Raw genomic sequence first — 17,947 nt, forward strand, 5'->3', positions numbered from 1 at the left:
TATGTGTAAACCTCTATTATTCTTTTAGGCACAACTTTTCATTATCAAATTAAAATGATTCGGGGTTGGGGATATAGCTCAGTTGGTAGAGTGCTTGTCTCGCAAGCACAGGGCCCTGGGTTCAATCCCCAGCACCACAAAAAAAAAAAAAAAATTAAAATGATTAATCAACTGAGTTATATTGCATGGGCAATACTCTGCTCAAAACATAGAAAAATAATTAAAGATGGTAACAGTCGAATAAAACATTTGTGTTCTTACATCTCATGTAATGTCACTTTATTACATTAATAAATTGAATTTAACAATGTACTATATGGTAAAGAATAAAAAAGCAAACAGATGTGGGGAGTTAGTTTAATAAACTACAAATATTTTCCCATTCTGTATGTTTTCTTTTCACTTTCTCAATATAAAGAAAATGTCCTGTGATATATGAATTTTTTAAATTTAATGATACTCAATTATTTATTTTTTCTTATGTTATTTGTGATTTTGGTCTTATGTGAAAAAAAAAAATCTATGTTCAAATACAAAGTCATGAATATTTACCATTCTGTTTTCTGCCAAAAGTTTAGAATTTCAGTTTTTATATGGCAAATACTTAAAATTGCCCAATCAACAATTACCAAAGAGAAATCATGAAGAGAAAATCATGCAAAGAAGCTGGCTACTGAACATGATTCACAGAGTACTGGAAGTTATGTAAAAATATCAAGTATCAAGTTATGTAAAAGTATCATGCATGCACTGGTCAAATCAGAATCTCAACAAACAACAAAGAATATTAAGTTTATGTGGTATAATTCTAAATAAATCCACAGATGAAAATAGTATCTGGACTTTTGTTGCCTGTTCATATATAAATCATTAATATTTTAAAGAATGACCATTTAAGACAACTAAAAATAGCAAGCTACAGCTAAATGCTTATGATTTATTACAAGAACTACATTACCTATGAAAAGTGCTTTCTGCAATAATGGAGAACAATGAGCTTTGAGTTGTAGGTCTGGTATTCTCTGAAGACACATACATAGCTTAGTGGTATCAGCAAACAGGTTTTCAAAAAACTATCATATCAAAAATCACCCCTCAGTTAAATACAATTCAGTTAAAGTATCTCAAATAAAGTTCTGTAAAAGAGCAGACATAAGATTTATTTCTTCTACTTAAAATTATTCTGCTCTTTTACAATCAAAAGATTCATCGAATCCAGTGATAATTAGCCCAACTTAAGTTCTATGTAAATGTGTATACCTTGCCCTTTCAGAGAAAATATAGGTATCCAGAATTACGCATCATTAACAGTAACCTAGTCTGGCATTCTAAGGGGAAAAAAAAAACTAAATTCCTTATAAATTACTATAAGTAAGAGATTCTGGGTAATCACATATGTGATATACATCAATTCATATTTACATTAACAAGTAAGATTAATATTTTAGATTCATATTTAAGATTGAATAAGAAAATAAACAACTTATACAATATAACTGCCAAACCACTCTATAAGATGGTACTCAAAAAGAATGGAAACTATGTGGATGGATGTCTTACATTTTATGCATGAGGAAACACAAATGAACAGAAAAGGCCAACAAATTTTTTTAGCAGCTGGAAATGCTAAATTTAATTACCGAAGAGAAATCATGCAGAGAAGCTGGCTGCTGAATACAATTTACAAAGAGTACTGGAAGTTATGTAAAAGTATCGAGTAATTTTTAGTATCCAATGATAACCATAAATTCAGATTTGAAGACCATATAGATAACAAATTTGAGGACAAAAAATCCATAGCCTAAGAATACAATATACTTGTTAGCCCAACAAAAAAAAAATATTTAAAATTATACTTAAGCCTAGAAAATACATTATATTAAAATGTATTATTAGATATTAATATTCTGGTAAAGGTTATTAATTTATATGAACTAGTGAAACATAAAATAGTTAATGCCATTTGTCATTAATTAGATAAACCCATCAAAGCACTGTTGAGGCTAAATGAATGTACTATGGTCACAGAAATTTATTTTCCTCTTAACTGATTTCTGACAGACTTTAATTTATACTAACTTATTATTTCAACCTTTAAATTTTATATATGTAAATACATATATTATTCATAAATTTTATATATCTGCACATATATACAATACATATACATACACACACTTACATGTGAATAATATTCCATCATATGAAGAGTTCACTTTTTTTATCCATTAATCTGTTGATGGACATGTGTGCTTATGCCATTACATATTATTAGGAATAATGCTTCAATAAATATTTGTACACAAAGTTTTGTGAGGTTATGTGTTTTCAATTCTCAGGGACTTACAGAACTAATGGTACCACTATATTTTACCACATAATTCCCAGACTGTTTTCCAGAATGGCTGCATCCTTTTACATTCTAAAAACATACAAGGGTTCCAATTTCTCCATTTCGCTATCAGTGCTTATTATTGCCTTTTAAAAATCATAGCTATACAGGGAAATTAAGTGGTATTTCATTGTGTTTTTAATTTGCATTCCCTTAATGAAAAATGATACTGAGCACCTTTTCATGTATTTATTGGCCACTTATATATCTTGTTTGAAGAAGTATCTAATCAAATTCTTTACCATTTTAAAATTTTTATCTCTTTATTATTGAGTAGTAAAAATTCTTTATATATTCTAGATTCTAGACACCATCACAAATAAGACCTTGCAGGTGTTCTCCAATTACGCAGGCTGCCTCTTCACTTTCTTTATACTAACCTTTAAGATCCCAAAACATTTTTTAATTTTGATAAAGTCCAATTCATCTATCTTTTCCCTTTGGGTATGACTACCAGTTTTAAAGTCTGAAAAGATTTATATTAAAATTTAAATGCAAGATACATAACTGGATATATTTAAATGTGTAATAAATTTGACAATAAAAAGAAAACTCTGAGGGAAAATAAACATCAAATAAAAGAAAGGGTAATACCTTAATATAAAAAGTCATTCACAAATAAGTAAACAAGGTCTGGGGTTGTAGCTCAGTGGTAGGCACTTGCCTGGCATGTATGAGGCCCTGGGCTCCATCCTCAGCACCACATATAAATTAAGTAAGTAAGTAAGTAATAAAATAAAGGTCCATTGACGACTAAAAAATATTTTAAAAAACCAAATAAGTAAAGAAATCACTGACACAGATTTTGCTTATAAGCAAAGAAAACCAACATGTAAAAACTACTCCCAATTATAATGAAGCAGTTTGAAGCTCACTAGTAATAAAAGTAATGTAAATTTTAAAACAAGTGTCCACATGCTTCAAATTATAAAGTTGAAAATTATTCAACTATGGAGCAGTGAAAGGGTATAAAAGTGTGAAGATACACAAAAGAACTTAACCTCTGATCTCAAATTGTCACTTTAAGAAAAAATCAGAACTAAAAAGAATTCAAAATATTCCTCAAAGCTTTATATGTATATGAGCAAAATATACACTATTTAAGTATTTAAGAATAGAGAATGGTAAAATAATTACCTATTTATATTAGGATATCAAACAACTGTTATAAATCGTATTTTCAAAAAGTATTCATGAATGACAAATTGCTCACAGTAAGTTATTTTGCTGTTAAGACTATAAAAGAAGCAGGTTTATGATTCTAACTTGGTGAGTGAATAAGTAAGTGAGCCTCTGTGTATGTAAAATAGGAAATAAAGAGTACACAAAATCCTTACACTATGTTTGTGATTTTTTAAATTCTATAATTATTTAAAATTAGGAAAAACATTCAGATAAAGAGTTATTAAAACTAAACAATGAATGATTCACATTCTTTGTATTTTTCATTGTTCTTAACTTTAGTAAAATTTTTAGTAAACTTTAGTAAATTTCACTGTTGTATACAAAATGACATTTATTTTTAAATAAAAATTATGATCAAAATACAAGTACTGAAAAGAAAACTTGGATGTTTCATCATAATTACCCCTAAAATTATCATTTGCATGGGTATTTGTTAATATGCACCACACTCCTTCAGAACTATAAAAGATATGTTCAGTGATACATTATTGAAACAGTCCGACACTTTGGAATGCAGCTATGCTCACCACTACACCAATGCCACCCAGTCAAACAGTTCAGAAACCATGAAATCAACAAAGGGCATGAGGGCAGTCTGTACAGGGTCACTATCATGAGACCCAAGTTCTGCCTCAAAATCCTTGGTTTACTATGTGACCCTGTACATAGCTCAAGCTCACACTCTCAATCTATCCTGGGTACTTCAGACTTCTTTTGTTGCTGAAATAAACAAATGTGGACTAAATCACTTAGTAGAAGGTCACACAGCAAAGTGCTTCTGAGTTTACACCCTGTATCAGACTTAGTGGGTTCAACTTTTCCCATATCCTGGCTATATGACCCAGAGCAAATTATTTGATCTCTCTGTGCTTCAAGTGTTCTCATCTATAAAACCAGGAGGATGACAATACCAATATTTACCTCAAAGGATTGTTATGAAGATTTATTTCTAAAAGCTTAGAACAAGCTGGGTACACTGGTGCATCGATTAAATCCCAACTACTTGGGAGGCTTAGGCAGGAGGATAACAAGTTCATGACTAGCCTTAGGTACCTAGTGAGACCCTATCTCAAAAATTAAAAAAAAAAAAAAAAGTGGGGTCAAGGGGGTGGAGTAGGAAAGTAGCTCAGAGGTATAGCACCTCTAGGTTCAATCACTATACTGGAAAAAAAAAAATCAAATGTCTTCATGGCCTTTATTTCATAAGAAGGAATATACATCAGTAAAGATGTATATTCAAAAAAACTGAACACCTGGTTTATAATTCCATTTAAGTTAATAAGAAGTAAGTCCTACAATATACTGAATGAAATTCAAAGTAACAAAAGAACATAACAAAATTCTTACTGAAGTGGATTTTAATGTATATATACATTCCTAAGAATAAATCATTAGGCAGTCATTTCGATCACATCTGTATTATAATTAACTTCAAACGAATGAGGCATGGATTGATTATGGCAATTGATTAATGGAGTCCATGATTTTTTACATACTAAAACTCCAACAAACAACTTTTCTTTTTTTTTTTTAACAAAAAGATTGACTTGAAATGTATATATTCACCCATACACTATTTTTATGAGAAAAGGTCCATGACATATTTTTTAATAAATATTCTACTTACAGCTATAAGATTAAAAATAAAATTAAAATGTATACCAAATCAATGACACCATGAAATTCACAGAACTTCTTATATAAACCAATAGCAGATGCCAAGGATAGCCCATTCCAATGATAATATGCAATAAACTAAAGAGACATATTTCAGATCTATATTGTGATCAATCCTTTGATAATAAATGAAACAAGTCAGCTACTTTACAACCACAAATGGTCTACTAAGCACATGACATCTCTCTTTTTTTTTATAGAGGTAAGTAGCAATATACAAAGTTCAGAAATATTTAAGAATAAACAGCATGAATTCAAGACTGAATGCAAATAACCTTTAAAATCACACTGTCCAGGAAAAATTTGTCTCATAGAGTGTTACTTAAGATTTGAGAGCAGTATACTTAGAAATATGTTAAATGTGAGCATGCTTCAATCAACTAAAGTGTATTGTATAAACAAAGGAAGGGTAATTTTTCTATGAAAATAAAAGACAAGTAAACATTAAATAGGTATTTTTTTCTCTCTAAAAGGTGACTATGAGCCAGGTACAGTGGCACACGCCTGTAATCCCAGCAGCTGGGGAGGTTGAGGAAAGAGAGTTCCAAGTTCAAAGCCAGTCTCAGCAAAAGTGAGGTGCTAAGCAACTCAATCAGACCCTGTCTCTAAATAAAATACAAAATAGGGCTGGGGATGTGGCTCTGTGGTTTAGTGCCCCTGAGTTCAATTCCTGGTATCCAAAAAAAGAAGAAAGTAAGAAAGAAGTGACTCTGGCTGGGTGCAGTGGCACACTCCTATAATCCCAGAAATTCAGGAAGCTAAGGCAAGAGGATTGCAAGTTCAAGACCAGCCTCACCAATTCAGTAAAGCCCAACGCAACATAGTGAGACCCTGTCTCAAAATAAAACTAAAAAGCTTTCTCTCAGCAAAGGAAACTATCAGAAATGTGAAGAGAGAGCCTACAGAGTGGGAGAATATCTTTGCCAACCATACCTCAGATAGAGCGCTAATTTCCAGAATCTATAAAGAACTCAAAAAACTCTACACGAAGAATACAAATAATCCAATCAACAAATGGGCTAAGGAAATGAACAGACACTTCACAGAAGAAGATGTAAAAGTAATCAACAGATATATGAAGAAATGTTCAGCATCCCTAGTAATAAGGGAAATGCAAATCAAAACTACCCTAAGATTTCATCTCACCCCAATTAGAATGGCGATTATCAAGAATACAAGCAACAATAGGTGTTGGCGAGGATGTGGTGAAAAAGGAACACTCATACATTGCTGGTGGGGTTGCAAATTAGTGCAGCCACTCTGGAAAGCAGTGTGGAGATTCCTCAGAAAGCTTGGAATGGAAACACCATTTGACCCAGCTATCCCACTCCTTGGCCTATACCCAAAGGACTTAAAATCAGCATACTACAGAGATACAGCCACATCGATGTTCATTGCTGCTCAATTCACCATAGCCAGATTGTGGAACCAACCTAGATGCCCTTCAGTTGATGAATGGATAAAGAAACTGTGGCATATTTATACAATGGAATATTACTCCGCAATGAAGAATGATAAAATTATGGCATTTGTAGGCAAATGGACGAAATTGGAGAATATCATGCTAAGTGAGATAAGCCAATCTCAAAAAACTAAAGGACGAATGATCTCGCTGATAAGCGGATGAGGACATATAATGGGGGGTGGGAGGGGTTAGCATTAGGTTTAGGGTTAGGTTTAGGGTTAGGGATAAGGAGAGCGGTAAGAATGAAGGAAAGAAGGACTGTATAGAGGGAAAAGAGGGGTGTGAGGGGTGGGGGGAAGGGAAAAAAAATAAACATCATTGCCCTATGTAAACGTATGATTACACAAATGGTATGCCTTGACTCTATGTACAAATAGAGAAACAACATGTATCCCATTTGTATACAATTAAAAAATAAATAAATAAATATATTAAAAAAAAAAAAAGGGATGGGGATGTGGCTCAGTGGTAAAAGTGCCTTTGGGTTCAATCCCCAGTTGGGGGGGGGGCGGTAAGGGAATAGGGATTTACTCTGATATGGAACGGATGAACAAATATATATCCTTCACTAAAAATTTAAGTAATAACATTTGTTTGGAAATATTTTAGTTTTATTTAGGTTATTTTATAATATCTTATAATATTACTACATAATATTATAAATCTGACAGCATGATGAAAAAGATTTGAATGAAAAAGTATACTAGACAAAGCATGAATTAAATAGTTCAAAATAAAGCAAGTATGTATTCCAGGGTTAAATCCCATTCATACATTCTGCAGAGCTCTAATAAAATTTGAACCAAATTCAGAGATTAGTGATTAACAGTTAAACTTCCTGAATCTGGGTTATTTCTAATTCAGACTACTTTGAAATTTATAAAACAAGGAATAGTAGTAGTACTACATCAGAGGTTTACTTTAAGGATTAAATTAGCTAATATTTATTCAACATTCAGGACATTTCCTGGTACTGCTTAAGGATTTAGTCAATATTCACAACTATTAGCACCATCATGGCTCATCTAAACTGCAAACATATATACTGCTTGGATGAAATCAGTTGAATCTTTGCATAATAGTGCTTAAGAAATAACTTTCCTCATTCAGTTCCAAGTGTTTTCTCCTTCATCATTCTCTCTTATCCATACACACACACGAAAATCACATAGGACAACCATCATCATCAAATACGAGGAAGAAACTGCATTCTCAACTCAGAATTACAAGAAAGTAAACTTCTCCACAATTAACTAGGAAGGACACTAATAAGTTCTAAGTTAGGATGGCAGGCTGAAATGGCAATCCCCTTCTTTAATGCCTGAAATGAAATCACCAAAAATATTTTTAGGCAAACAAAAAGCAAAAATAATAGAACAACATAAGAAATATAATATAAAGCATCAAACAACAACAACAATTTAATAGGATGTCATGGGGGAAACAAACACACTGGAACTAGATCTGAGGGAGTAGCAAGACTCACTTCCTAACCATGCTCCCACCACTCCAAAGCAACTGGTAAATCCACCAAATCCTGAGAATTTTTCATAATGTCTTTAAATGTACAGAGAAACACAAAAGAGTAGGTACAATAACCTCTTTCCTCTAGAAAAATTCACAGTGTAAAAATTGGTGAAACAAGGAGTAAAAATGCAGGGCTGACTTTGCTATCTGAAGTGGACTCCAGACTAATCTTTTGAACTGACTGGGGAAGTAATGCATGCCTAAGCACAGTGCCCTATTAGAAGTGTCAACTCACAAGCAGGATGGAACAAACTTGGTAGAAAACATTTCACAAAAACTTACAAGAGAGGGAAACCAAGTATTCTAAGAGAGCCTCCTTGTCTACCTCAACTAAGCTTTCTCTCTCTTCATGATGCACTGTAGATTACTGGGCAAAAAGCAAACTGTAGCTCAGAGAAGAAACAAATCTGCAATACAGTGAGAAGGGAAAAAGGTACTAGGACATTCAATTGCTGCACATTCTGCATAAACCAACAGAATACCCAGGAGAAGCATTCTAAGTATGACAAAGATGGAAAGAAAACTCAGGGTAATTATCCAAACACTTATCACAAATCAATCAATAAGTGAACTAATAAATTTTTAAGTAAAACTATAAAATTTATACAGAAGACAACTTTAGGAGATAATATAGCTCAAAGAATAAAATTTTCCCATTATCATTTTTTCTAGAAAATAATAATAAAAATATGATTCAAAAAAAAATAAAGTAAGTATAAAAGGAGACAAGTTTTGATCCTAAATTAACAAAATGAGGAAAAAAAACATAAGAATTACAGACCTAATAAATAAGTTAAAAATATCAAGGTCAAAAGAAAATACTCAAAACTTAATTAATAAAGAAAAAATAAAGCTAGAAATAAAAGAAGGTGGGCTAGAGATGTAGCTAGCTGGTAGAGTGCTGGCTCTGGGTTCAATCCTCAGTATTGCAGGAAAAAAAAAAAAAGAAAGTAGTATAAGCAAGTAAAGAAATCAGAGGACATCTAATGGATATGAAAGGCAAACACACATATCTAACATAAGTTTAGTGTCACTAAGTAAAGAAAAAATATATATTTCAAAACATAATTTAGGAAAATTTCCAAAAAATGAAGTAAAAATCTGAATATGAAACCGTGATCCAGGACAATTTGATAATGTTTAAAATGAGCCATACTGCTGATAAGAAATTTCATTTCAAAGACAAAGAAATCTCACACAAAAGACAGAAAAGGCAAATTAAAACTTGAGGAAAATATCAGACTATCCTATAAAAGCAATAATGCAATGCCTACAGAGTTCTGAGAGAATGCAAGTGTTAGCCCTCAATACTGAATCAACCAGGATACCATTCAAATAGTGTGATGGTTTGCATGTGAGGTGTCTCCCAAAAGTTACATGTGAGACAATGCAAGAAGGTTCAGAGAGGGATTGGGTTGTAAGACCCTTAACCCAAATTAGATAGGAGAAAGAAATTAAAGGGATATGAATAGGAAAAGAGATCTCAAACTATCACTATCTGCCTATGACATGATTCTACATTTAGGAGAGTCAAAAAATTCCACCAGAAAACTACTAAAACACATAAATGAATTCAGCAAAGTAACAGGTTATAAAATCAACACCCATAAACCAAACTTGCTCCTATACATCAGTGATAAATCTACTAAAAGAGAAATTAGGAAAACTACACCATTCACAATAGCTCCAAAAAAAATAAAATAAAATGCTTGGGAATCAATCTAACAAAAGAGGTAAAAGACCTCTATAATGAAAACTACAGAACACTAAGGAAAGAAATTGAAGAAGACCTTAGAAGATGAAAAGACCTCCCATGCTCCTGGATACGCAGGATTAATATTGTCAAAGTGGCCATACTACCAAAAGTGTTTTTTTTTTTTTTTTTTTTTTTTTTTGTGGTACTGGGGATCGAACTCAGGGCCTTGTGCTTTCAAGGCAAGCACTCTACCAGCTGAGCTATCTCCCCAGCCCAAAAGTGTTATACTTAATGCAACTTAATGCAATTTCAATTAAAATCTCAAACACATAATTCATAGCACTAGAAAAGGCAATCATAAAATTCATTTGGAAAAATAAAAAATCCAGAACAGTCAAAGCAATCCTTAGCAAGAAAAGTGAAGTAGGAGGCATCAAAATATCAGACCTTAAATTATACTATAGAGCCATAGTAACAAAAACAGCATGGTTCTAGTACCAAAACAGACACAGAGACAAACTCACATAAGTATAGTTATCTCATACTAGACAAAGGCACCACAAACATTCTATGGAGAAAAGATAGCCTATTCAATAAATGGTGCTGGGAAAATTGGAAAGCCACATGGAACAAAATGAAATTAAATCCCTATCTGTCACCCTGCACAAAACTCAACTCAAAGTGGATCAAGGACTGAGGCACCAGAACAGAGATCCTGGGCCTACGAGAAGAAAGAGCAGGCCCAAATCTTCACCATGTCAACCTAGGATCTGACTTCCTTAACAAGAGTCTTAAAGTGCAAGAAGTAAAATCAAGAATTAATAAATGGGATGGATTCAAACTAAAAAGCTTCTTCACAGCAAAGGAAACAAAAAATGAAGGGACAGCCGAAAGAATGGGAGAAAATCTTTACCACATGCACCTCAGATAGTGCATTAATCTCCAGGATATATAAAGAACTCAAAAACTAACACCAAAAGAAACAAATAACCCAATCAATAAATGGGCTAAGGAACTGAACAGATAATTCACAGAAGAAATACAATCAATCAACAAATGTATGAAAAATGTTCAACATCTTTAGCAATTAGAGAAATGCAAATCAAAACTACTCCAAGATTTCATCTCACTCCAGTCAGAATGGCAATTATCAAGAATACAAGCACAACAAATGTTGATGAGGATGTGGGGAAAAAGGTTCACTGATACATTGCTGATAAGACTACAGATTGATGCAACCATTATGGAAAGCAGTATGGAGATTTCTCAGAAAACTTGGAATGGAACCACCATTTGACCCAACTTATCGGTTTATACCCGAAGGACTTAAAATTAGCATACTACAGTGATGCAGTCACATCAATGTTTATAGCAGCTCAATTCACAATAGCTAAACTATGGAAACAACCTAGGTGCCCTTCAACAGATGAATGGATTTTAAAAATGTGGTTTATATATATGATGGAATATTACTCAGCCTTAAAGAAGAATGAAATTATGGCATTTGCAGGTAAATGGGTGGAGCAGGAGAATGGCATGCTAAACTAAATAAACCAATACCAAAAAAACAAAAGCCAAATGTTTTCTCTGATATATGGATGCTAATTCACAATGGGGGTGGGGCTAGGGAAGAATAAAGTTACTTCAGATTAGGTAGAAGGGGGATTCAAGGAAGGAGAGAGGGGAGGGGGATAGGAAGAAAGGAAAATAAATCAGACATTATTACCCTATGTACATATATAACTCTAGGACCAGTGAGAGTCTACATCATGTATAACCATAAGAATGAGAAATCATACTCCATTATATATAATGTAGTAAAGTGCATTCTACTGTCACATATAACTAATTAAAAGAAATTTTAAAAGATTTTTCTAAAAAGGTTAAATCACCTAATCATTGATTTAATTCCCTGACAGGGATTAACTGAGTGGTAACTGAAGTGGTAGGGTGTCCCTGGAAGAATTGGGAATTGGAGTGTGGCTTTGGGTATATATTTGTATCTGGTGAGTAGAGTCTCTCTGCTTCCTGATCACCATGATGTGAGCTGCTTCCCTCTGCCACACTCTCCCATCATGATGTTCAACCTCACCTCAAGCCCCACGAAATGGAGCCGACCTTCTATGGACTAAGAACTCTGAAACCATGAGCCCTCAAGTAAACCTTTTCTCATCTATAATTGTGTTGGTCGGGTCCTTTAGTCACAGCAACAAAGTTGACTAAAACAGTCAACAGGCAAACTTACAAAATAAATTACATTAACAAAAACAAATATGTGAACATGTAAACACATGTCCAAAAACTTTAAGAAAGTTTTCTTAGGGCTGGCTGTTAAAATTCATGACTTTTCTACATATACTCATACGTAAGTAGATACCCAATAATTTATTTATTTATTTTGTACTAGGGATTGAACCCAGGGGACTCTACCAATAAGCTACATCCCCAGTCCTTTTTACTTTTTATTATAAGCCAGGGTCTTAAGTTGCTGAAGCTGTCTCAAACATGAAATCCTCCTGCCTCCACCTCTTGAACTGTTGGGATTACAGGCATGTGCCACTGAGCCTGATGATTTCCTATAATAAAACATGTTTGAAATCCAGGAAAATACCCAGTGCCCACAATATATAATTCTCTCATTACACTGATAGTTTATGGTAGCAGCTATTTTGATTAAAACTTTGTACCCATAGTATTAAGTTAAAGAAACTCTTCTTGAGTTTATTTTTCTAGAACAAATTTTAAGGTTTTTCTGTTGTATAAAATTTGGGGACGTGCTTTTCATCTTTGTAAAGTGCCAGAAAAATAACAACATATGAGTTTATCTGCTCTTTACATGTTAGAAGTAGCCTATATAGTAACGTGAAATTGCTTTTTCCAATTATACAGCAATGTTCTCATCCAATTTTTAGTTCAAAATTTAGTTCACCATAGGTGTGCTGGGGACATTACAGAGTTCATTAACCTCCACAGTATGAACTCATATTTGTTGCACACATACATGATATAAGCAGTGGTTCCAGAATGGTCTAGCACTTGGTCTCCCTGTGAGGATCCAAGAAGAGAGTTCTATGCTCCCTCATCTCCTCAGCTACAAAGAAAATAAGGTTCTCAACCCACAAGGGCAGAAGAACTATACACATACACATCTGTGTTCAGCTCCTCTCCAGAAACCTGAAAGACCTTATCTTTGCCACAGAAATTTTTATTTCTGGTAAGCTAGCTCAGTCTTGCCCAGAGAGGTCCAAAGTCCTTTGCTAATTTTCTTTATTGGAAAACCACAGAGCTAGGATCCAGTTTCAATTATTAAAAATGGGTCAGTCAAACAAGCTGCTGTGGCCAACTTTCAGATGAGTTGGAGTAGAGATGAGAGGGTTAAACACATGAGTAATTCTCATCCCGAAACTCTACAAGACTTTTTCACAAACTTGATTTTTAATTTTTGGATAATACATAACACATTTACTTAGACCATACTGTCATTTTACCTAGGCAGTTTCTCAGGATGGCCATTAAAAAACACTAATTTCTTCACACCAGGGACATGTTCTGTTGTTGTAACTTACCTCAAATTCCGCATGTCTGTGAATATCCTCTGCTCTCTGCCTGCTCAGGATAAATTCAGCTTCATTTGCTACTCTTACTAGATGATCCTTCATTGTTTGGCTAAGCAACCTATAAGAGATGAATATTGTCAAATAAATATTATGTATTATACATGATTAGCGCCATGGCTCCAAAGTGGTATATTTTGTTATTTTGAAGATAAAAGAATGTTTAATTTCTTCTTCTGATATCATACACAATGAGATAACATTATTTCATGCTAAACAAGTGAAGAATGTAACAGCAAAAAGTTGTCATTGTAGCAAAAGCAAATTAGCTTCTATCAAACTACAAATTCAAAAAAAGCAACTGAAAATTAAAATAGATTTAGATGTGATTTAATCTTTTTAAAGGCAATGAAAAAGTGACCAACTGCTATAGATGGGTTATGTGTTCCTCAAAGGTCCCTGTGTTGAAGACTGTTGCCAGTTCACTGCACCTTTAAGATGGTGGACCCTGGCGAAGTTAGGGCATGCCCTTGAAGGAGATATTGGGACCCCGGCCTCTTCTCTTTTTGCTTTGCAGTCACCATGAGGTAAGCACCTTCTTCCACCATATACTCCCACCATGACATTCTGCCTCACACAGACTCAAAAGGAACTAGAAAACCAACCATGAACTCAAATTTCTATACCCATGAATCAAAATAAACCTTTCCTCCTGTTATGATTTAGATATCAGATGTGACCCAAAAGCTCATTTGTGAAATAATGCAAGAACACTGAGAGGTAAAATGATTGAACTTTGAGAGCCTTAACCTAACCAGTGTATTAATCCACTAATAGGGATTAACTGGGTGGTATCTGTAGGCAGGTAGGGTATTGCTAGCACGTTGGGTTATTGGGGGTGTGGTTTTGGGATACAATGAACTGAGGTTAGTCTTTCTCTGCCTCCTGGTACTATGTTCTGAGTTGCTTTCATTCACAACACCTTCAATCAAGATATTCTGCCTCACTTTAGGTCCCAAGGAATGGAGCTTGCCATCTTTTTTTTTTTTTTTTTTTTTTTTTTTTTGCGGTGCTGGGGATTGAGCCCAGAGCCTTGTGCTTCCCAGGCGAGCACTCTACCAACTGAGCTATCTCCCCAGCCTGGGATCTGGCCATCTATGGACTGAAAACCTCTGAGACCTTGAAAGTCAAATAAATTTTTCCTCCTCTGAAACTGTTCTTGTCAGCTCTTTTGGTTGCAGTGTGAAAGAACTGACTGATATACTTCATTATAAAATGATCCCTCAATTATTCTTGTTAGAGTAATGCAAAGCTAACTAACACACCAAGGCAGCCAAAATTTAAGGAGTGAAGATTCTAGAGAAGAAAGCACACAGAAAACATTCAGTATATATTTCCCATTGAAGTGTTTGCTATTCACAGAAGCAAAACAGAGCTGTCAGCAACTCTCACAGCAAGGGAGACAAAAACATATACACAGCCTAACAGAGTGGAGGGTCCTCATAGATCATTACCCAAACTTTCAGAAAAACTCCAGGTATACCCCCTTAAAAAACGGAAATAGATCAGACCTCAAATCACTCAAATAAACTTTCAAAAAACTTAACAGTGACTTTTATCTAGATCAACTAGTAGAAAAAAAGGCTAAGCAAAACTTTCAGGGTGGGGAGAAGATAATGAAAGTACCAATGCAGGAGGGCCACAGCAAAACTCCAGGTTTCCAAAGGACCTCAAAAGGGCTACATGCCAGGTAGGAACAGGCAAACAGAAAATAAAGCAAACTCTTACAAAGACTACAAGAATCCAGCTTTGAATCGATTCATTCCCTAATCCACAACCAAAAGAAAGTCCTTTCTAGGGCAAGACAATACCATACCAATACAGAGACTTATATTTACCCTGTACTTTTACAATATCATTTCCAACATTCAATTAAATTAGACACAAGAGACAACAGCAAATAAATGAAAACTACAAAGAAACTGACTCACAAAAAATAACAATAATAAAATTTTGTATCTGGGGGTTGGGGTTGTGGCTCTGTGAAAGAGCACTTGTCTGGCATGTATGAGGCCCTGAGTTCTCAGAACTACATACAAATAAATTAATTAATTAATAAAGGTCCATAGAAAACTGAAAAAATATTTTTTAAAAATTCATATCTGGAAATTCAAACAAATAATAGTTAATATATTTAGGACAAAAGTTTACATAACAAAGAACTCTACTACAGAATGAAAACTGCTAAAATGCTAAACACACACACACACACAAAAAACTATGAAAATAAAAATAGCCAAATTAATAAACTCAGCCCAAGGAGACAAATTAAAGAGAAATCAGTAATAATTAGATTGACACATGGCATGAAAATCAGACAAAACAATTAAGGAACATATAGGGAACTGAAAAAGGTCTACCATATCTGGAATACAAGAAAGAGTAGATACATACCTAGAATAAAAGAATAGAAGAAGAGATAACAGTAAGAAAAAACAACATATGTTGATGGAGTACTACAAATCACAAGTTAGACAGAAAAATACTTGAATATAACAGTAAAATCACCAAAGGAAAAAAATCTTTACACCAGTGAAGGGGAGGAGGTAAGTAGAAGAGGAAAAGACATCATCTTGCCCTTGAAAAAGCAACAAGACCATGGAAGCCAGATGAAAGTGCAATAACCTCTTCAACATGCTAAACGAAAATAGCAAAAAGAGTTTGAAACTCAACAAATCTTCCAATAATGAAAGAGAAATGATCCAGCACATAACACAGTAAAGACTCTTCTTATTAATTCCTCTTATCTGGTCAAAAGCATGGGCTTCCCCACACCTCAGAGGAGAAAAAAAAAAAAAAAAAAAAAAAAAAAACTGACTGCCATAAATCTCTTCCCAACACTGAAGATGGAAAGTTTACACCAGGATAAGGAATTGCCTAAATAGTTGTTGTCCAGAAAGTATTATTTCTCCCATCTATTCTGCTAAGGGTCCATTTATCTTTCCTGAAGCTCTTTTTTTCCCCCTTAGCTAACTCTTCACACTCTTCCCTTCCCCTGTTAAGAGGGCACACAAAACAAATTCTAACCGAGTCTTTTTAAAATTTTTTTAGATGTTGACAGACCTCTATTTTTATTCATTTATTTATATGTGGTGCTGAGAATCGAACTTAGTGCCTCACACATCCTCGGCAAGTACTCTACCACTGAGCCACAACCCCAGCCTCTAGCCCACTCTTTAATTCCCATTTTTCTGTGAACGCCCACTACTCTCATAAAAATATGTCAGATTTTCTCTTGCATACCTGTCCTTTGTCAGTTTAATTCACAGCACCCTCCCCAACATTAAACTTAAAAGTTTCTCCTTACCAACAGAAGCAAAAAAGAGGGCATTTTATGACAAATGAAAAAGAATTTGCTGCTATCCAATCCATACAAGAAAAATAATATCAGATTGATACAACTCAAAGAAAAGTAATAAGAGCAATGGAAATGGAAAATATGCTGATAAATCTCAAATACTGAACATTTACAACACTTATGATGGCTAGATTAAATTGATCTTAAGTAAAAAAGGAACAAAAGGCAAGAGAAGCCAAATAAATGTTACAACTTTCTTGCACTGTCCATGAATTACTAAAATAAGACTATTCACATAAGACACCTCGAATATTCATGCTGTCATCTTCAGGTAACTGCTAGAGGTATCTAAAAAATGTAAAATCAACAAGCTAATAGAAAAAAAAATGAGCAACAGAAAATACTTAGTTCAAAAGAAGGAAAGAAATAAAAGAAGAAAGGAACACACAAAATGTAGAATAGGAAGAACACAATGAGAGAATGCACTGTACCCAATATATGTAAGAAATAAACATTTCATAATAGAATTGTCATTTAGATTTTTATGAGTGACAAAATTTCATAAGTAGTTTGCAAAAACATTGAAAGTAAAACTTGAGAAAAGATGATTAAACAACAAAAGAAAATTAATGCATACTTAGTAATATGAGAAAAAGTGGACTTTAAGAAAAAAACTTGGAAATAAAGACATCAACATTTCAAATGATAAAAGGTTGAATGAATCAGAGACAGAAATTTAGAATTTTGAGATGCTAAATTTGCATTTTTCCAAGATTATGGCCTACAACTAATTAAAAGGCAAATATCAGAAAGGAAGAATGTACATGGAATAGTAATATCCAACAAGGAATTATATCCTAAATATATACCTCTTAAAAATAGAGGCAATGAACAAAATTTTTAAAAAATGGAGAAAATACACAAATAAGCATTTCAAAAAAGATTTTCAAATGGTGAATAAGTTCATGAAAAGGTGCTCACTATTATTATTCATTAGAGAAATATAAATTGAAGCCATAAGACATACTAGACCCCATAAAAATGCCTATGTGAAAAAAACTATCATTTTGGTAAATGTGAAGTGACATGCATT

At 33.6% G+C, this 17,947-nt stretch overlaps 1 protein-coding gene across 1 annotated transcript in view; it reads right to left on the bottom strand.

Moving 5' to 3' along the window:
• Lrba (LPS responsive beige-like anchor protein) overlaps window positions 1-17,947 on the bottom strand; it is a 703,692-nt gene that overhangs the window by 411,199 nt on the left and 274,546 nt on the right. The window contains 1 exon segment of the mRNA XM_047565822.1: window positions 13,509-13,617. Within this exon segment, the coding sequence (XP_047421778.1) occupies window positions 13,509-13,617 (109 nt within the window).

The sequence above is a fragment of the Sciurus carolinensis genome, chromosome 10 (genome assembly GCF_902686445.1).
Source record: "Sciurus carolinensis chromosome 10, mSciCar1.2, whole genome shotgun sequence".
NCBI lineage: Eukaryota > Metazoa > Chordata > Mammalia > Rodentia > Sciuridae > Sciurus > Sciurus carolinensis.